The sequence below is a fragment of the Macrotis lagotis genome, chromosome 1 (assembly GCF_037893015.1).
Source record: "Macrotis lagotis isolate mMagLag1 chromosome 1, bilby.v1.9.chrom.fasta, whole genome shotgun sequence".
In the NCBI taxonomy this organism is placed as follows: Eukaryota; Metazoa; Chordata; class Mammalia; order Peramelemorphia; family Peramelidae; genus Macrotis; species Macrotis lagotis.
Window position 1 is genome coordinate 239,507,014 of NC_133658.1, and position 21,778 is coordinate 239,528,791.

General features: G+C 39.2%; 2 protein-coding genes across 10 annotated transcripts in view; one reads left to right on the plus strand and one right to left on the minus strand.

The window, feature by feature from the left end:
* Positions 1-251: 251 nt before the first annotated feature.
* CCDC121 (coiled-coil domain containing 121) lies at positions 252-7,432 on the plus strand. The gene is made up of 2 exons (XM_074209824.1): positions 252-890; positions 2,367-7,432. The coding sequence occupies exon 2, from the start codon at positions 2,386-2,388 to the stop codon at positions 3,352-3,354; it is 969 nt and encodes a 322-aa protein (XP_074065925.1). The 5' UTR covers positions 252-890; positions 2,367-2,385; the 3' UTR covers positions 3,355-7,432.
* The window catches only part of ZNF512 (zinc finger protein 512), a 43,149-nt gene continuing 22,091 nt past the window's right edge, over positions 721-21,778 (minus strand). For 3 of the 9 annotated variants that reach the window (XR_012473450.1, XR_012473449.1, XR_012473452.1), the window contains one exon: positions 21,662-21,750. Coding sequence is in view for 5 of the 9 variants with exons in the window: in XM_074209820.1 (XP_074065921.1) it covers positions 9,488-9,808; positions 11,744-11,842; positions 13,068-13,130; positions 14,855-14,956; positions 16,592-16,786; positions 17,307-17,474; positions 18,094-18,192; positions 18,710-18,796; positions 19,198-19,322; positions 20,512-20,595; positions 20,893-20,988; positions 21,569-21,753 (1,624 nt within the window). In the remaining 4 variants the exon portion in view is untranslated. Of the gene's footprint in view, positions 2,827-7,661; positions 9,809-11,743; positions 11,843-13,067; positions 13,131-14,854; positions 14,957-16,591; positions 16,787-17,306; positions 17,475-18,093; positions 18,193-18,709; positions 18,797-19,197; positions 19,323-20,511; positions 20,596-20,892; positions 20,989-21,568; positions 21,754-21,778 lie in introns of those variants that run through there. The other 6 variants (XM_074209819.1, XM_074209823.1, XM_074209821.1 and 3 more) reach the window with 4 other exon arrangements.

Genomic DNA, 21,778 nt, shown 5'->3' on the forward strand with positions numbered 1-21,778 from the left:
CTGAGTCTAGAATCAGAGGAGCGTGGTCGGGGGCGGGGATAAGGGAGGGGTCTGCGCTGGGATTTGAGGAGCGTGGAAGAGGAGGCGGGGCTAAGGGGACCTGCGCTGGGATTTGAGGAGCGTGGACCGAGGGCGGGGATAAGGGAGGGGTCTGCGCTGGGATTTGAGGAGCGTGGACCGAGGGCGGGGATAAGGGAGGGGTCTGCGCTGGGATTTGAGGAGCGTGGACGAGGGGGCGGGGACATGGGAGGGGCCTGCTCTGGGATTTGAGAATCGCGTAGGAGGCGGGGCCACACAAGGGGGCGGCGCCAAGCGGGGCCCAGAGGTTGGCATGGAATGTGAGGCGGAGTGGCAGAGCTGGGACAGTTCTGGCCCCCGGACTTTTAGAGAGCCCTGACCCTGGAGCCGCACAAGCCCGCCACTGTGCAGGAGCCAAGAGGGAGCACCGGGGAGGAGGCGGAAGGAAGATCGGGCCTCAAAAGCGGCAGAAAGTCGGGCGCCACCAAACTGGGGCAAGACCGGGAACTGCACAAGAACCCAAAGTCCCGCAAGGGAGCAAGCCGACTGGGACGGGGCGCTCGTGCCCAGGGTCCCCACGGAGCGGCGGCCGCAGGCAGGAAGGGACCGAGCACAAGCGACTTGTGCGTTCTCTGTGCAGTGCCCGAGCCCTCACACAAGAGTTCTCCAAACCCCTGCCTCGGCGACGCTCCAGAGTGGGTGCGGGGCTCCGGTCCTAACCCAGGGCTGGGCATCGGCAACTGTTGGGCGCCCAGAAACTCCAAGAGGGAGGAGTCGTTGAAATGTTACACCCCCCATGGGGATCTTACCCTGATCGACCCCGGCATCCCTGTACAGCCTTTTGGGGAACGACACTTGAGTACCGGGAACAGGTGAGCTCCAAGAGGGTAGGGGGGAGCGGAGACCAAGTGGGGAAAGGGTTAGCTGATTAAAAGGCAGCAGAGAGCAACAGTTTGGCAAGAAGATTCTCCTGATTTTTTGCCCAGTTCTTTTTCTGCACTGGACAGAGTATCTGTTTCAGGTAAGAAGTTGGAAGGAACTTGGGAGACTTTCTGGTGCAGCCCACACATAAGACCAAAATCCCCTCGACATGCTCAAATAGTAACCTTTGCCAGAGAACTTCCAGAAGACTCCAATTACAAGCATTTATTATTAAACACCTACCCCTCCCCAGGTACCGTGCTAGGCGCTGGGGACAAAAATGCAAATAATATAACAATATTTCAAAGAGCTCTATTTTTAATAGGTAGGACAAGTACATAAATGTGCATGTTTTAGGAATAGCTCTAATTAATATGAAATTCATACGTAAATATTCTCAAGTTAAATCTCCCTCTCTGCAACTTCCCTCCTTGCTATTGGTTCTAAACTGAACAAATTTAATCCCTCGAGACATGGACAACTCTGTCTTCTATTTTGTTATTTTTCCATCCAACCCAATTAGTGATCCTTTCCCTTTTTTTGATCCTCTTTTTTTTTGGGGGGGGGTTTAGGCCTTGTTTTTATTTATTTGAGGATGTTAGTAATAACTACATTTGAAGAACTGAACTTAGTGGATAGAAACTCAACTTTGAGATTAGAGCATTTTCAGATAATATAAGAAATTGGATTAAAATCTGAACTGTATCCAGCCAACTCCTTATCAAACCAGAGCACATTGAACTAGACCCTCTTTTCTTTTTGGGGGGGTTTTTTTAGTTTTTTTTTTTGCAAGGCAAATGGGGTTAAATGACTTACCCAAGGCCACACAGCTAGTAATTATTAAGTGTCTGAGACCGGATTTGAACCCAGGTACTCCTGACTCCAGGGCCGGTGCTCTATCCACTGTGCCACCTAGCCAACCCCCCTTTTCTTAAATAAGGTTTTTTCCTTGTCAAAATGACTGACTGTATTCTTACAATACAGTGGCATAATTTTGTACATTTCTTCCGTAATCTCCCCTACCTCCCAAGGTTCTATGACCAGAGGCCAAAAGCTGTGATAGATCCTAGCAAGCTGGAAAAAGTAGATTGGTAGAGCAATATTGCCATCCAAGGTCCATTCTAGCTAAGATCAAACAAACTTCATATCTAGAGGTTGGTAACCAAATAATGAATTTTTTGGCCACATGAATTCATAAAACTTTACAAAGGCACATAGGGAGTTTCAGTCTGTTTTCAGTAAAAGAATACCATTTGAACAAAAACAGTTCACATTGTCCTCTGAATTTTAAAAGTTGCTTAAGAGAAAGAATAAGGTTGGTGGCTTGAGGCAATAAAGCATAACATGTTGAGTGTCAAGGAAAATATATGTAACATCAAGGTAATAATAGCTCACAAATAATGTATTTCTGGCTGCTTTTCCTTTAGGTTCCTTCGGAGTCCCAAAATGACATGGCAGACTTTGCATCTGCAGCGTAATATTACCTTGATAATGGGCAGCAAAAAGCTACAGGAGTTGATTCAGGCACAGGCAGAGTTGGAGAAAAAGGTGCAGAAAGAGCTGGAGATAAAGGCACAAGTAGAGCAGAAAATGGCCCAGCTGAATAAGGAACTGATGAAAGCACGAGCCCAGAGAAAGCAGCTCATCAATGACCATTGCCAAATGCAAGCTGAAATTCAACCATTCTTAGGTGACAACCATCTCCTGATGGGATATGTCCCTGATCCAACCAAGAAAAAACAGATGGCACCAATTAAGGCATGGGATCAACAGACTCAACAATTGGAGCAGATGCAGCGGCAACATCAGGAGTTGGTCTCCAGTTATGAGTCCCATATATCAGTGCTCCGGGAGGAGCTGCTGCAACTAGAAGAGATCCAGGCCCACCTGAAAAAAAAGATTCAAGCATTAAATGATAGACGGACATTACAGCTTTCCCAGGAGGAGCATATCAAATCACTGCAAATGGAAAAACCAAGAGTTCAGAAGGTGGCAGAAGAAAACCTTCGCAGAGCACAAAGTGATCTTATTAAAGAGTGGAGAGTACTGAAGAATCAGTTGTCTGATGCAGAGATGTTGCTGGGGAAAACCATGATGGGAAAGCACAGCCACGAAATGGAGCATGCAGCGGATAAATCTATCCTTAATTTCACCTGGCATCTGCAACAGGAGAACAAAAAATTACATAAGGAAATGGTACAACTTGTTCAAGAAGCCCAACAGTTGGAGGCCCAGAAGACTAGACTACGAAAGCAGAAGCAGCAACTGCAACTAGAGCAGTGTTGCATAGAGAGCATCAAACAAGGGAGACAGCGTAAACTACTAAGAGTTATTCCTTGCCAAAAAGAACAGAGTAGTCCAAAGACCACACTGGCCTCTCTCCGAGATACCAAACCAAAGATGAATTCATCCTAATTAGTGAGAATATTTATTATATACCCATCTAAGCAGATATTATTAGTTGCTATACAGAGCAGACAGGTGATCCCTGCCCTCTAGGATCTCATAATTTAAAATGGAAAAAAAATGAAAGGAATATAAAAGAGCAGTCTTTCAGTCAGCCTAAATAGAGGGATGAAACAAAACAGTAGAAAAGTTCACATTTAAAAACCCTTTTTTGTAAAATCTTGTTGAAAATGACTTATAATAGCTTATTGAATTAGAAGCAGGAAAGTTATGGTCACTTAACACTTCCTCTGTAGTACTGGTAAATATTTAATATTTAATTCCTGTAGTTATCCATATCTCCCTCATTCAACTCATCTTCTGAAGATAAAACAGGATCTTCCTGAAATCTTCCAGTATCTTAACACTGAACTGAACTGGCTTCCCTGGATTCTTATCAGAAAGCTCCCTACAGGGAATCAGAAGAGCATTAAAACCTCAGGATTTTCTTCAAAGGATGAACTCTTTTTGATGGCAACCACTTATGTAGACTCTATGGTGCTAATGTAGACATTCTTAAATCTTAGGTTAGCAAATACGGGACCCATCCATTATTTCTAATTCTCGTTGCCTTGGCCTTTACATCCATTTGGCTGACCCATTCCAACACAAGTACAGGACCCAGTCAAAATGCTATTAATAAATCTGGGACTTAGGGATAGGAAAAAGGGATGTTAAACTTGTTTGCCAAAACCTAGCAATTACCTTTTTTTTGCATGCGGTGTATTTCAGTGTTCCAGTATGAAGTACACTTGTAAATATGTCAAGTAGCTTTGTGGTGGTGAAGGACAAGAAAGTGACCCAATAGAATTCCCCATTTCTTAGTAGAATTGTTTTTATTTGAAACTAAGAAGCTTATGTTTAACTTTGAATTTAACAGATGATAAGTGAAAAAATGTCAGGATTGGTCTTTTTAAACAAAGCTTTGCAGTGAAAAAATAGTAATATTGTAGTAGCCTAGTCTTTGCAATGATTTAGAATGCCTATTCTATAGGGACATTTGAGAGAAAAAGATGCTGTTTTAGTTCAGATTCCAAATCATCCCTGACTCTCCACCCTTCTGAACTCCATATAATATTCTTAAGCCCAATTTATTAGTATAGAATTAGTTTCACATGTCATTTGTACATTTATAATGTATTGGGACCCTCATCTAGATGTTTTAGTTTTTAGGGAATATAGTTTTACTATTTCAGATTATTGTGGATTTATAGTAGTTATCTTTGTTTATAACATTTTCAGTCATATGTATGGTATACTTGTTGGCGTGCTCAGGATCAGAACCTTCAATTCTAACATTCAAAAGAGAAAATTAAATCCTTTTTATGTTGTAGTTTTTGGGAACTCAATGCCAAGAAAGACATAAAAAGCAAAAGCCCAGTAGTTCAGCTGCTATATTTATGCAATTCTTAGTGAATAAATTATTCAATATTTGTCTTCTGAATTTTGAGGGTCTTTATTATGAATATGCATAATCTAGTATACCTAAGATCAAGAAATTATAGATTTCTTCACTATGCCATCATCACTTTTGTATGTTAAAAAGAGTGCCAGCATGTTGTTACTAGAGGATCATCTAGCCCTGGGCAAGTCACATAATCTCTCATTGCTCAGTCAACCATTTAAAACTGTAAGTTGCAGAGAAGGTATCATCCTGCTTTGGTATAGGAAGTTTTCTTCCCTGAGAGTTTTTTATTCCTAAAGTTATTCCCCCTCCCACCCCCGTTATTGCAAAAAAAGTGAGTCCCTATACCATTTTCCCCCTAGTCTATAGTGTCCTCATGTGTGTGTAATTACTTAGACCCATAAACATGCATGAATTGGGAAACACAGAGCCATAGCACCAGGCTACAAAGAGTGAGAAAGAGATGGTCTTGAGATACTTTACACAAATAAGTGGCTTTCCTAATGCTTGTGCAATTGTCATATTTGTGGTTATTTAGTCTTTTTCAGTTATAACTGACTCTTTGTGACCCACTTGGGGTTTTCTTGGCAGAGATACTGTAGTGGTTTGTCATTTCTTTCTCCAGCTCATTTGACAGATGAGAAACCTGAGGAAAACAAGGTTAAGTGACTTGCCCACAAGGGCATACAAGCTAAGAAGTATCTGAGGTCGGATTTGAACTTGGGAAGATGAGGTTTCCTGATTCCAAACTTGGCAGTCTATCCATTGCATCACCTATTCCTTCAAGCAGATGAAAAATAGCCTAGCCCAGGAATGAGCTGGAGATGAGAGATGAAGCATTCAAGTCTTTTTTTTAAGGTTTTTTTTCAAGGCAATGGGGTTAAGTGACTTGCCCAAGGCCACACAGCTAAGTAATTATTAAGCGTCTGAAGCTGGATTTGAACTCAGGTACTCCTGACTCCAGGGCTGGTGCTTTATCCACTGCACCACCTAGCCCCCTGAAGTCTAAAGAAAATACTTATATATGACTAAGAGTAGAGAGCAGGAACCAACTTCCTCCTTATTATTCTGATAATTCTGCAGTTCTATTTTTTTGCTTGTTTTTGCAAGGCAGTGGGGATAAGTGACCTGTCACGTAGCTAAGTAATTACTGTCTGAGGCCAGATTTGTATTCGGGTCCCCCATGAATACTAGGTCAGTGCTATACCCACTGCACCATCTAGTTGCCCCAGTTCCAGTGGACTGGACAAATCTTGATATTATTCAGGTTATCTTAAGCTAACATAATCTCATGGTGAAGTCTCTTAACTATGAGGGAAAAAACTGCCATTTTTCTTACTTGCCTAAGTCCTTGGGTATTTTTTTTTCTCCGAGAGCCAGCAATCTTTGAGAAAAAGACCGCTGAGCTGAGTTCTATACAGTGATATTTTGAATCTCTAAAAGAAAAATTAGGGTCAAGCATCGTTACTATTGTATCACAGGTATTGAAGACTCAGATCACACCAACAGCCCTAGTATAAAATAGATAGGGAACATTGTCAAGAGTTCTCTTCTTCCTTTTCCTCTAAATCAGGAACTTTAAACCTTTTATTTTGTGTTATGGACCCTTGTGTTATGGTAGTATGGTGAAACTTATGGACTCTGTCTCAGAATATTTAAATGCACAGAATAAAATACCTATGATTACAAAGGAAACCAATTATATTGAAATAGTTATATTAATTAAAAAAAAAAACAGTTCAAGGGCCCCAGATTAAGAATCCCTACACTAAACTCTTTTCTCAGCAGAGAAGTAGCCTGACACATGAGGCTTCAGGTCCATTATAAAGATTTAGAGTAGCTCAGGATACCTTAGTCAATGTGCTGGTTGTCAACAAAGCAGGTTATTATCATTAACCTTGGTTTACAGAAAGGTACACTTTGACTCTTCTATTTGTCTGAACAAACAACAAGCACTATGGGGACATCTGATATTCTTCCCAGTGTCTGGAAAAGTACAAGTTCATTTTGTGAAAAGTGGAGATGGAAGGGGACAGTCCTAATGTGTGGATGAAAGGTTTGTATTCACGAGCTGTCTAAAAGGCAGAGGGAATATTTGGAATCTGGAAAGAACAAATGTTTGACCTTGCTGTTTCAGAAAGGGTTTAGGCACTACAGTGCCAGTGACTATAGAAATTTAGATACCTCAAAGCATCAGTCCCAAAATTCATATAGGGACTCAAGTCACCAGTCCAAAACTAAACTAGAGCAGCAAGTAGATCAATTTTTCTCTTCCATTATCAACTCATACCAACCAACTTGTTACGGACAAATGTCTTGGGCACAGAATATGGATAGTCTGATATGAATTTGACCTGAACAGGATGACACTGATAACCAGTTATCACCTTGTTGATAACACTGGAGTGGCAGTTACCTCTTAACTGTTCTATCATTAAGAAACACACATCAGTTCTAGGCAAGGAGTCTGAAGGCTATGTATTGATTGATAGGTGCCAAAATACTCCCAAATTTATAGGCAACTCAGTTTGTCTCAACCCTCTATTTCTTTTCATGATTAATTTTTAGCCAGTAAGGAGAGAAAATAGTTCAATAGCTATAGCCTCTATGGCAAGCCAGGGTGTGACTCACTTCTGATGAAGAATAAAGAATTAACTTTGGAAAATAAACAGTTCTAAAGTAATTATTTTGTCAAAAATGAGTTTACTTCTTCATTGCTCCCTGGCATAAGGTGAATGCTTACCTTATGAGAGAGACAGCAGGGAGAGATACATTCAAAATGCCAAGTATCTGCCTTACAGATAATTTCAATTATTTTCAATGCTATGGCCCAAGGAAAGGCAAAGACAAACTATTTCCAAAGCACCCAACATAGGGTTATAGAATCTTTTCATTTTTATTTCAGATTCAGTGTCATTAACCATTTTGATCAGCATGCTGGTGTCAGACAGCAAACATAAGTCAAAGAACAGCTAGAGACATCAGTCTAGTAAAGGGACATTTATTTCCTTCAATGTTACCATCTACACCCCAAGTTTTAACTTTACAGGATGTATACATCATCATTCCATTGCCCCTCCCAGGCAGTTCCTATTCACTGTATAGCCTGGACTTCAGGGCATAGTCGTTTGTGCAAGAAAGAATAGAGGAATACAGGAGTTTCTTCCCATCTGCTGCTCCTGGCAGCAAAGAGGTCAGGTTTTACTGCCCACTTATTAGAAACAGGACTTCTTGTGAGGCACTCTTCTGAGGTGAGATCAAGTGACAGGGCTAACTTAACATCATCTCTCCAAACTCCTGTTTTGTCATTTTTTTTGAAAAAAAAAAAAACTAACAATTACAGTCTCCCAGAATCTAACGTAATTCTTGCCACTTGTCACTATTTGCAACATGTGCCAGGGACAAGGATCAGGTTCTTCATGTAATAATAACACATGAGACAAATGGGATCAAGGCTATAGGACCTCCATTTTGGGGTAAAAAGGTGGTGAGACCAAGAATAATGAGAAGCTGATACAACTGACACCCCAAAAAAAAGTCAATCTCAGAAATAAACATCCTAAAAGGGGGACTGGCTGGATATGCAAAAGGGTAAAGAGGGAAGTCTCTTTTTTTATTCAGCTCTGGCTAAGTGCTTACTTACATCCAGTCCTGAAGTCTCAGGATACTAGACCAAGGGGTTTCCCAAGAGAGGGTCCTCTTGATAGTTACCACTCTGCAATAGGGTAATAGCCCAGAGAGAATTCAGAGCAGAGGCAGCACAATGACTGGAGGGAGAGGTAAAGGTTTAGATTGTGGAGAACGGCTACTAAAGCTCATTGTGGCTAAAGAGAAGCCCAAGAGAGAGAAATAATGTGCATTTAAGCTGCTGACACAAATGGCATCACTAGGAACAACAGGCCAAGTATACCTAGTGAAATGCCTCTTAACAAAACTAAGAACATAGAGCTTTTAGGAGCTGATCTTGATGACAAATGTGACCCCAAACCCTATAAAAGCTTAAATTGGACAATAATACTTGCTTTGTCCTATCATTTTACAACTATTCATGTATTTCTGTTGAGCCTATTTTTTCAAGACTATGAATTCAGTATAAGAAGCATTTCTTCTGACTTACTCTGAGTCCAGGTTCAACTGGGTTTTCTACATTTAATATTGCCCCATTAAGGTCATGCCATCAGGAGGAGCAACTGGGCTAACAGAAAGAAATGCCTGACAGATGTCGACACCAAATAGAGGTATCTAGACTAGTTATATACGAAGCATAATATTATAAACTGTGTGTGGTGAAGAGAAGTTGAATTGTTTTACAGATTAGATGGTAAGTTTTAGTAGCAGGTGGAAGGAAAGGCAGGTAAAAATTTTCCTGATTCCAACCCTAAACCTTTTAATATTTTAACTATGCTCACTTCACCTCAAGGAGGAAACATCCAACAGCCAGGAGTTTCCCAGTCTTGTTGAGGGAAAGAGGATGATGTCAGAATGGTAAAGATGACAGTGGAACTTTAAGGCTGCACAAGAGTTAGGGAGACAGGACCTTCTAGGGAGAGGGAGCCCAGAAGTTCAAAGAGGAAAGAGAAAGTAGGAATGACTGAGAAAATTACTAAAGAGGAAAGGGTTGAGAGGACTCCCCAGTTCCAGGGCCTCTGGGAAAGAGGGCCCTATCCCTTCACACAGGGATGCTCCAGCACTGGCCTGTTATTTCCTTCCACGTTTATGGCTGGTCTTTGAGAGCTTCACTGTCTGGAAACACACTGGCATGGGCACTTGCTCTGGCTCTAGCTCTTCTCCCTCTGCATTCTCACAAGAAGCTGAGCCTGCCAGACTCTTCCCTCCCCGACGATCTGACTCTTTCTTGTCTGGCATAGACTCTGGTGGTCGCTGCTGTTTTCTACCAGCCCTTGGTGACATTCTCTTTTTGTGCTGCTGCTGCCATCTCCTTTGCTCCTCCTGCTGATGCTGCATCTTCATCAGCTTCTCAAAGCTTTTTGTTGTGTTGGTATTCACCATGAACCAATCCTAGGGATTCAAAAGAGAAAGATCATTAATTCAAGACAAATGGAGAAGACAGGAGAAAGGACAAAGGTACAGAGAGAAAACAGGTATTGGGGGAAGGCAATTCAGAGAAGGAAGAAAAGGTTACAACTATTATAAATAGATTAGAAAAGGTACATTGGAGACAAGAATTGGGTGGGAGAGAAACTGTCTTACCATATGGTAACTAAAAAAAAAAAATCTGAATCTAGGCAAAGTCAGCAGGAGATAAGTGTCTAAATTTTCTAAATAGAAACTAAGTTGCTAGGAGCTGCTCTTTATTGAGAGGTGTCCATCCCAAGGCAACTCTCACTTATAAAACAACTTTGGAGAATATAAATTAGATTTGAGAAAATAGCTAAAATAACTTTCATGCTTTTAGACAAAAATGAAATTCTCTTAATTCTATGATTTTTTTCCCAGCTCCAATTTTATTAAATAGAATAAATGCATATTTATTAAAGACCAAACTATAAAAAAACTAGAAGAGATCATAAACTTTTCATAAAGGTGGCTTTATTTTTTAACCAAACAACAGATAAAGGCAATTACAAAAGAAAAAATAGGTCATTTTGATTACATGAAGTTGAAAAGTTCCTGTGGAAAAAAAACTTTTTTTTTTTTTTAGTTTTTTGCAAGGCAAATGGGGTTAAAGTGGCTTGCCCAAGGCCACACAGCTAGGTAATTATCAAGTGTCTGAGACTAGATTTGAACCCAGGTACTCCTGACTCCAAGGCCGGTGCTTTATCCACTACGCCACCTAGCCACCCCTTAAATTAATTCTTCTATGATGAGAAAGGAAGCAAAAGAATGGGGGGAAATCCTTGAATCAAATTTTCAGAAAAGGATTTGGTTTGTAAATTATAAAAAAACTTATACGTTTTAAGGTGAAAAGCCACCCCCCAATAGATTGTTGGTCAAAGGATATGAATAAACAGTTCTCAAAAAAGAGTTACAAACTATTAATAATCATATGAAAAAATGTTCCAAACTACTACTAGGAGAAATGTGAATTTAAAAAAAAACCCCAAACTTTCTTATCTCACCAAACAAATTGGTAAAGATGAGAAAAGATGAGAAGAATCAATGTAGGGGTTGTGGGAAGATAGGTACATTAAAACTATACTTAGTGGAGTTGTGAATCAGTACAACTTTTAGAAAAACAATTTAGAATTATACAAATAAAATGATCAAAATGCCCAAAGACTCCACAGATAAACATATACCCCAAGGAGGCCACTAACAGTGTTCTTATAACACCAAAATATTTTTTGGAGGTTGCAAAGAACTGGAAATAGAAACAAGAATACAATAAACATAACAACAACAACAATATAACTGAAAAGAAGTATGACAAAACAATTGAAAATGAATGTTGCAATATTACAAAGAACAAGCTTGGCCACAAGAAACCTCACCCACTCCTTTGCAGAGGTGGGCTGTCATTGGGTATGGCCATTGACTGCAAATATTTTCAGTCTTTTTCCAATGTGTAGATTGGTTTTGCTGATTGTTTTTCTTCCTCTTTTTCTTTTTTTTTTTTTGCAAGGTAAATGGGGTTAAGTGGCTTGCCCAAGGCCACACAGCTAGGTAATTATTAAGTGTATGAGACCAGATTTGAACCCAGGTACTCCTGACTCCAGGGCCGGTGCTTTATCCACTACACCACCTAGCTGCCCCTCTTCCTCTTTTTCTTTAAAAAAATTCTTTGATATATGAGATAGATCTCTGCTTCAAAGGAAAGGTAGGTTATAGGAAAAATAAGGTAGGTATGTAGGAAAAAAAAAGCAAGCAGTAAGAATTTATTGAAAAATATTAATGCCTCTTCTGAACATACAAATGAAGACAAAAAGACTTGAATGCTTCAAACACCAAGGGTCACAAATTACAAAAACTACTTACGTAAAACAGAAACCTCACCTCAGCGTGGACAGAGTTGATGTGATATTTGACACCACTCTCTGATACGAACTCCTTCTCACACAGGAGGCACTTATATTTTCCAGCCACAAAGTCTCCCTGTCTCCAAGAGAGAGAGAGAGGAAAAAAGAAAACCAGTAGCTTCTTGGTTAAATCCAAGAATTTAGCACTAGGTCTAGGAATATCAAGAGATAAAAGTGAAGGAAGATGGAGCTGACCTTAGGAAGGGAGAGAAGGGTAAAGCATCATGGAAAGGATTTATGTCAAGGTACTGGCTTCTGCTTTTATACTTCCAAGGACATACATACCTTAAAGCAGTTCTGCACCAAACCCTAATCCCATCTTTTATATGACCTGTTCTTCTGTTTTTGCCACATGAACATCAAAATGTTTCTATATTCCCAGTTTCTTCCCCACTTTCATATGCTAATTTCCTTGCTTCCAAAAAAGGATCATACTTATTGTAGGTCCCTAATCTCAATTCTAGATATAATAATTTGCTGTTCTTTCCATTAAAAAAGCAAAACAATTGGAGAGCTCCATTCTTTAATTCACTACAATCTCTTTGTTAACTATGAGTGCCTGACAAAGAGTACCATCCACAACATCTAGTGTAGAGATTCTGTGAAACTGAAGCCAAGGTGAATAACCATTCCTGGACACATCTTGCATGGAGGAAACTGAGATTTCTCTCCCTTCCTGAAGCTTCAGGTCCATGATACTCATTTTATGAGAAGTTGCTTCTAAATGGGTCTAGAAAGAAGCACCTTTCCATGATGCAACCTACCCATGGTTTTTGGATTTTAGATCACATGGGTGAATATGAATAGAGATCAATGAGGTAAATAACTGTTGACCTGGCATCCTGTCCTATCTCCTAACACAGAGGTCGGTACAGTTATGACTAATTTAGGGAATCTTCTCCAATCTGGAACAGGATGCAATTTAATCCTGAAAAAAGGTTAAGTTTCAGGTGAACATGGAAGTTTAGATTCAGTCTAAGCCTCAATCTATTCAAGCAAAGCTGAATCTCTCGATTGGCCACAGAACTCATATTATCATCTCTAGATTTTTCCAAAATGGAGATGATTTGTGATTAGGCTGGACTCTTCAGAGTCTTCTCTGACTATAGTTAACTGCCCCAAGCCCAAATCACACTAGGAGCACTGAGACCAAACAAGAACTTATCCAAACCAGCTTCTGAAGATGCCAGGATGACTGACAAACAGATGTTCACCTAAACTGTTTTTTTCCCCCATGTCAGATGATTTTAGACAAAGGTATTTGGGCAATAGGAGGGTACAAATTAAGTAAAGTTACAAACCAATGTGCAAGTGCCCAGGTGAGCCTTGAGACCAGACACACTACTGTAGACAGACTCACAACCCTGGAGGATAAAAGAGGAAACAGGGTTAATACCACTCAAAACAACATTCTTTCCCAACAGCCTGGTCAAGTTCTTTGGAGTCCAACATTGCAGGGAAGAGCATGGAGACTAATAAACAGCACATCAAGAATAAGAAAGAAATAACAGAATATCTACACATCCAAAAGCAATAACAGAGAGGAAAAAAGACAATCACAGAATCTTAAGCACTGAAAAGAATCCCACAGGTCACCTAGTCTAATCCAATTCTGGTGAAGAATTTCTTCTTTTAACATTGACAAATAGACATTTAGAATGTGACTAAAGATGCCCAGGGAAGGGGAATATACTATTTCTCAAAGGAGCTTATTCTATTCTACCCAATTCTCATCATTAGAAAGTTGTCCATGTCTCTGAGACCAAATGAAACAAGTTTAACCCCCTTCCATATTTGATGCTTTTCAAATATTTGAAGAAAGTCATTATGTTTCTAAGTATTCTCTTCTCTGATTTCTTCAACCAAACTTCCTAAGAATAATGTGATGTGGTGGATGGACATATAGCAGAATGCATAGTACTGGTCTTGAAATTAACAAGATACAGATTCACATCCGATCTCTGATACTTAAAGTTATGCAACAATGTGAAAACCATGTCATTTTTCTGAGCCTCAGTTGCCTCATCTTTACCTCAGGGATATTTATAGTACCTACCTCACATGGTTGTTGTGAGGTGCAACATAAAGTGGTCTTCAAACTTGAAAGGATTATATATAAGTCAGTTTTTTTACTGTTATTATTGTTAAATGGCACGGTCCTCTAGTCCCCTCACCATGCTGTTTACCCTCCTCTGGTCACTTTCAGCTTATCATCTTCCTAAAATGTGGAATCTGGAACTGAAAAAAATACTCACAACATGATCTAACTGGGACCAAGGATAACAATTAGTTCATATCAATCAATAATAAACACTTACCTTTCTATGTGGCAGCACTGTACTAAATACTAAAGGACACAAAAGGAGGCAAAAGTAATTCCTGCCTTCAAGGAACTTATAATCTAATGTGAATAAAATATACAAGCAGGTTACGTACACAGTTGAAGAAAAGAGGAAAGAGTGGCTAGTATAAGAGAAATAGCCTGGAAGAGAACTGAGGGATCAAGAGATTGAAGCTCATGGTGATAACAAAGAGTAGGATTTTAATAGCAAGAATATTATATATGTTGTCTTGGCTACTAAGCCTTTCTTAATGGCATTTAAAATCAAATTCATTTTTCAAATTGTCATATTGTACTATTGAGTATGCGATGAGTATAACCTATAAACAGCCAATTTATTTTTTTTCACCTGACATCAATGACCAAACAGAAAAAAAAAGAATTCAGATGAAATGGGTATTAAATGTTATTTAGTCCTCCAAATCCATATGATTACACTTTTTTTTAAAGTTCGTAAAGATCTATAATTAGATCCTGTGGTTTCTAATTTTCTCTTGAAAATCCGAGTAATAAAGATACTACCTGGCATCATGCAAGTATATTGTAATGCAACTAAAAGATCAGAAATGCTTGTTCCCACCATGGTAAATAGAAAAACAAGTTATTTTGAAATGAAGAGCAACCAACTATGTTTTCTATGTCTTTTGTGTCCCCCCGGAACTCCTACTGTTTTCTATGTTTTCTGTATTGGCCATCTTTGTGCTAAACACAAAGTAGACACAAATAAATGGAAATGAATAAATTCACCTGGTTGGGACAATGGACACGATGATACATCTTGATCTCTGACTTCCATTTGTAGAGTACTTCCTGGCTGAAGGTAGGTAGTCCAGGACGAGTATATTTCAGCTACAGGTCAAGAATATATAGTTTGTCAGAAAAACCCAGACCCTGATTAATATACTCCTAATATTACCCCAAGTCCCTCATGTTGACAAGTATGGAATTCCAGAGTCCTGCATGAAATAATAATAATGATAAGAATGTTTTTTTATATTGTGCTTTAAAGTACACAAAGCAATTTACATAGTCAAGACATTTGATCTCACAACCCTGGGAAAGAGATACTACTTTATTATCTCCATTTTACAAATAAGGAAACTAAAACTCAAAATGGTTAAGAGACTTGCCAAAGTTCACATAACTTATTAAGTGAGGTCAGATTTAAACTTAGGTTTTCCTGACATCAGGCCCAGAACTCTACCTACTTATGACCTAGGTATCTTAAGATGAAAAAACCCATAAATTCCTTAAGTATAATTTTGAAACTGACACTTGTGAGACTAAGTTTTGGGTTGACTATTATATAAGTGAATTTTTAAAAATGTAAAACAAGATGAATTTAAACTTTCAGCCTCATCTGCATCTTGAACAAAGTAAGTACTTGGCAAATGTTTCCTTAACCAAATTGCTGAATTGGAATGAACCTGAAATCAAGGGACAAGGTTTATTACTTAGTTTTTGAAGACTTCAGTTTTCTCCTCTGTAAAATAAAGTCAGATTAAATGACCTTTGAGGGCTTTTCCAACTCTAAATTTATGATCCCAGGTGCTTTTGATTAATGTGCTATCAAAACATATATACAAAAGAACAGTAAGCACTCAGGAAGTCCTCCTCTAGAAAAGACTTCTGTATTCTGGCTATATTCATGGCTTGTGATAGTAGCATTTATCATGCTAGAATCATCAATCTATAGATAGGAAGGCTCTTTGAAGAGATTGATGAGAAAGCTACATATACTTTTTTCTTTTGAATGTTATTTTATTTTTTCCAATTACATGCAAAGATAGTTTTCAACATTCATCTTTTTGTAAGTTTTTTTTAAGTTTTCTACCTCCCCCACTTCCTTCCCTCCTCTCCAGGACAGCAAGTAATCTGATATAAGTTACACATGGACAATCAGCTACAAATATACTTTATCCTACTTAGAACAGAAACAAGTATGTAAAATTAATTCAATCTTTTGTTTCCAAAATTACACTTTTTTCAATTAAGACCTAAGCCATTTCCCTTCATTAGATACCTGGACAAACCTATGTTCTGACCCATTCCCTCCCTATTTAAACTTTCATTCATGTAATCACCATTCCTTTCATTGTGTATTGTCTTTGCCCCCTATCTAGACCATTGCTCCTTTCCTAGATGACCTAAATATATCATGTAGCTCCCATACCCTAACTCTTCTATATAGTCAGCAATAAATAACACAACAGAGCAATCACTAAGCAAAAAGTCAATCCCTATAGTGAAATGCATGACCATAATGTCTAGTCTAGTCTATAGAGTTAAGACAACTCTGAGGAAAAGAATAAAATAGATTATCTAACACCTTTTCCAGGTTGAGATATCTAGAATAGGGCTAATTTCCATAACGGGGATACATGTTAGTCATGGCACTGTATGGCAAGGACTGGCCAAAGTGAAATCATTTTGCCATAGTGAGTATAGCATTCCACAAGATGAATTTTTGGGCTTCAACTTCACCTTCCGGTCATCAGGAACCAGATCTTGAAGCACCTTCTTCTTGGGCCACTCTTTGGCCAGTTCGGCATTGGCTAGCTCCTGCAGGTAGTATACAGCCACCTTGGCTGAACGCCTCTGTACACGACCCCCACTACCAGTCTCCAAACTCAGTTCTCTTAAGCTTTCTGGTCGGCCTGACTCTGGAAAGAAGGGCATCTGTAGGTGGGAGTCACGGGAAAAAACCAGGTCTGATGAGCAATCTAAGTCAGTTAGAAAAAAAAGTTACAATATTCTCAACATCAAATAAACATCCAAACAGAACTCAGCAGCTATTGGCTTGTTAAATGCTGAGAAAGGTTAGCCCAACTCTACAATCTAAAACAAAAAGGAACTGATTCTTAAGTAAATAAAGATGCTAGACCAAGGACCAAGATATCTTATGATACAAGGGTATCTTTTCTGGTTGCTCTGAAAAAAAGCCCACATGCTCTTCCCAATATGACTTTGGACAGAGGTAAGGTGCATACATACTCCTTCCCTCTCAATTATAAGAAACTTTCAGTCAGTCTCTAGGAAGACCATGATAACTTAATTCTGGCTTTTCTGATTTACTAACATTCCAGAGATGAAAATATTTCACAATATTAAAAAGGCCATATGCCAGAGTTAAAATTAATGAAGAAAGGGGAATTATTGGGTATCTTCTGACAGAATCTGGCAGGCAATTAGTACTCACAGGTCCATGTTCTGATCGCAGATGATACACAAGTCCAGCCTTTGAACCATATGCCTTCCCACAATGGTGACATTTCAATGTCATCTTCTCCAACTCTGCAGCTTCTTTGCCACATTTTCGGATGTGATATAAGTAGCCCATGATGCTTGTGAAGCTGCCAGAGCAACTCTAAACATGAGAAGGAGGTCTAAAATCTAATCTTATTCCCTTTAACACACTTCCCCAAATTCCACAGCCTCAGTACTTCCTCCTGATATTACAACATGAACATCCCCCAATTGACATAATTCTTTTCATACTCCAACCTCAATTTCTACCCTAAGCCCCAGAGTGGCTACAAATAAAAGAAAAACTTGTCTTGACTAAAGACTATAATAGCTCAGTAGTGATCCAGCCTAAGTCAAATATCAAAATAAATACCAACACAAAAATTTCAATCTAGATTTTCTAAGAAGCTTATGCTTGGAATCTTTTCATCCACTTCAGTAAAAATAAGTCATACCTGAAGTTTAGAGTGGGGAAAAAGGGAAAAGAAAACAAAGCTTATTTCAAGGAGTTTCACTAATAAGTTAGGAACCAGAGGGGAAAGTTCATTAACTTTGTAAAATCTAAGGAACAGGAATTATTCTGGACAGAAGGGGAGAAGAGAGAAGGCAGAGGGGGCAGTGATTCTGGAGGATTAAAGGAATGTACCCTCAAGGCTAAGGGCAAGAGAAGTTGATCTCAGGCAGACATACAGAGATGAAGCACAGAGATCAAGAAATCCTGGTTCAGGGAAGGCTCCTACCTCCCGCGTGCACTTGAGCTTTCCCATCCTCTTTAGGACCTTCCGAAGTCGTTCTCGCTCATTTGGCTCATCTAGCTCTCCTCCATCTTTCAGGATAGGCTGAAAAGGAATAGGAAAGAGAGGAAGATGAAAAAATAGGCAAATGTTAAGAGTTAAACAATAGTTTGCATTCATACAAGGCTTTAAGGATTTCAAAACACTTTATAAATATCTACCTTTTAGGCAGAGAACAAAAAAAGGGAGAGAGACAAGGCAGTAAGTACCTAAAGGCAAGAAATCAGTTTAAGAAGGTAGATGGATGGGGGCTATAAGGTGTCTGAATCCTTAAACTTTTCTTTATTCTCCTAGCCAGTTGGAATTTTAATGATCTCTGAGCCCTGTCTTCATCTGGGACCAGTATCACAGGTTTATAAGTAACACAGTCACACTAACTGTAGATTCAACTTCAGGTTTTAGTGTTCAACATCCTCTGACAAAAGAAGTCCATCAGCTCATGCTGCTGTGTCCAAGTCTCAGCCTCAAATATTTCCTGTGGGAACTTTTTACCAATCCAGATGAAAAGTATATGATACCATGTGCTTTTCAATGGTCCAGAACAACCAAGAAGCTTTCTTACCAAATTATTATGGTCTGCCATGACATGGTACTTCATCCCTGCCAATGACCGAAGTTGCTTTCCACAGTGGTGACAGGTGTACATCTCCTGAAGGATTAAAGAGTCCCTCAATGCCATAAATAAAGAAAAACTAACAAGAATAATCAGAGAGACAATAATCAGAGAGACACATAAGTCACACAATCTGCTCAAATCTGCATGTCTGCTATCCCCTAATCCAAGACATGACAGGCACACAAAATTCAAATTACTCATATATGTTCCTGGAGGACAAGGAAAAGCAGCTCATTAACACAAATTTATCATGAAATATAAGCTCCTTAAAAGGCAAGGACTGTATTGTTTTTGTATCTTTAGTGCTTCACACTTGGCTTGGTCCATAGTAGGTGATTAATAAATACTTATTGAATTAATGTAAATTGCCTAGCAGTATCTAGAACTGGAGAACTGAGGACATAAGTGCAACCATTTCACAATCCCAATCTCACCTGTCTGCAGTTTCCCATGTGCTTCTTTAGACCCTCTACTGTCTTTCTCACCACTGCCCGACAAGTTGGACAAGAGACTCGACCTTTATCCAGGATTTCCAGATACCACTGCTCTTCCACACTGCCTGCAGAGCAAAGAAGAAAGCACCTCACACATCGATGAACATCCCCCCCAAAAAGCATGTTCTCATAACTAGATTAAGGCACTACTTTACCAATGAGGACACAACATGGAACCTTTGCGTCCTCACAGGATTGTGAACATCAAGGAGGCATATCCTCAAAGTTCTCAGGGAATGAATAGTCACTTCAATCACATCTCTTTGGGAACTCAAATGAGTGCTAAAGGAGAATTTGTTTCTAAAAGAAACAAACCAATCAAGGACTCTAAAAACAGTACTTCAACACTTCAAAGATTCATTTTTTCATCTTTCTTCTACTAATTTATCCACAGCTACATAAGTTGTTGGAATAGAAAACATTATCTGGTAGCCAAATTTTTGGTAATTTTCCAAATTTAGCCCAGTTAATCTTCGGAAAAGTGTCCATCATTGGGCTTTTACTCAAAGCTCTTGCAGTTTGGTAGACTCTGAGAGACATTGTACTTTCCTGCCATAGCCTCTGAAAATACTAGGGAACCTCCAAACCAAGTTCAGGCACTGGAAGTCTTTAATGGAGGAATGGCAATTCAACCACCACAGTAAAGAGTAATTTCAAACACTCTTAGCTTCACTACAAATATATTGAGAAAGAGGAGACAGACCTATTTTCAGTGTACAACAATTCTTTCCAGACCACTGCTCCTGCTTCCAACCTAATTCCCACAGCCACTGTCCAGAGATGTAATCCTTGGAGAATGGACCTTGGCAACTGCTTCTGAAGCTACTACAATCTTTGCCTTTCTTTGTAGCTATGGCTACTGAAGACCAGGAAAAGAAAAGTTCAGGCTAACATATCCCCTGGGAATATAAAATGGTTAAAAATTTGAAAATAATATGGGGCAGCTAGGTGGCAAAGTGGAGTCAGGAGGACCTGAGTTCAAATGTGGCCTCAGTCTCAGTCTCTTAATAATTACCTAACTGTGTGATCTTGGACAAGTCACTTAACCCCACCGCCTTAAATAATTAAAAAAAAATTTTTTTAATTTAAAACTAAGATTTTTTTCAGTGAAAATGAATGAAAGAATATACTTTATCAAACCCTCAAGGGCTATGACCTACAGATCATATGATACCCAGTCCTCAGCACAACACTCCACACATAGTAAATACTTAATAAATTATGTTCATTCATTCACTCTAGTGATACACATACCTGCTGGATAACTTGGTGGATCCTTCCGGATATAACGGCTCTGGGTTCTGGGGCTATGTTGAGCTCTTGGCCGCTGCTTCTTTCCTATCACAAGAAACAGGTGAAATCCAAAACATCAGTTTTGCTAGCCCCTAAGTCTAACACCAAAATCCTTTTATTCCTCTAAAAAGTTGACTCTCTTTCAAGTCATGGAATTACCCAGACATATACTAAAGCCATCCAAAGGTTTTTCCAAGTTCTTAGAATGGAAGAGATTTAAAGAACTAGAAAGTTAGACAAGGACAAAGATTCGAAAATCATTACTAAGGTCTACTTCTTTTAACCTCTGCAGGACTCAAACCTAGCTACCTTGTGAAAGAAGGTACATGTCATTTCTTTTACCAGAAAGCTTTTGCTTCTTTTGAGGGAACTCTTCATAATCTTCATCTTCTTCCCCAATAGTCTTCCTCTTCCCTTTGCCTGACACTCCACCTGAAACTAAGGAAAGCGCAGATGGCAGTTCAACTTGAAGCTGAATATCTACATCTGCTACCAAGACATCCATTATGTTTTCAAAAACCAGAAACCTCACAAAGATAGGTATGTACATTTCTAGGTAAAATAGTTCTTCTATGAAGATCCACCTTTACTTCATTCACATCTGAGAGAAGAGCAAAGGTTAAAGAACACTATACAGGTATAGCTGTAAGCCAACCTAAAGAATAGCTTATTAGTCCATAAGTTGGAAACAGAGAATGATACCAATTAAATCTAATCACTGAAGCACCAGGGAAGATCAGGAATTACTGGATAGGAAGTTTTATCATTACCATGTTACCCTGAGGTCATAATCTAGTACCAGAAACTTTCTGATTAGGGCTGAGATAGCCAAAATAAAAACTCTATAGGCAGGAAGAACAAGTATTATCAATCTAGGATGGCATAAAGCCCTACAATTTTGTTATGCCTAAGAAACAGTTTGACAATTTTTATGTTTATAGGAATTTACATTTATCAATAATAGTGTCAACTCCCTATCCCAGAAGGAATATTTTTGCAAGGGGAATAGGATTCATACCTTCACCTTGGGGATGAGAAGCTGCTTTGATCCCTCTCATTTCCAACCAATAAGTCGGCTTGCGGATAGACGTACGACCACCACTCACCAACTTTCGGGAAGAAGCAGAATATGCTTCACTTTGGGAGTCATGGCCAGGTGACGTGCCCTGGAAGCTGCTATCCCCTGTAGCACAATGGGACCTGCTAGTAACAAAATACAAAGAAAGTA

Coding starts and splice junctions, on each gene's coding strand:
- CCDC121 (XM_074209824.1), top strand. CDS start 2,386: ATGACATGGCAGACTTTGCATCTGCAGCGTAATATTACCTTGATAATG.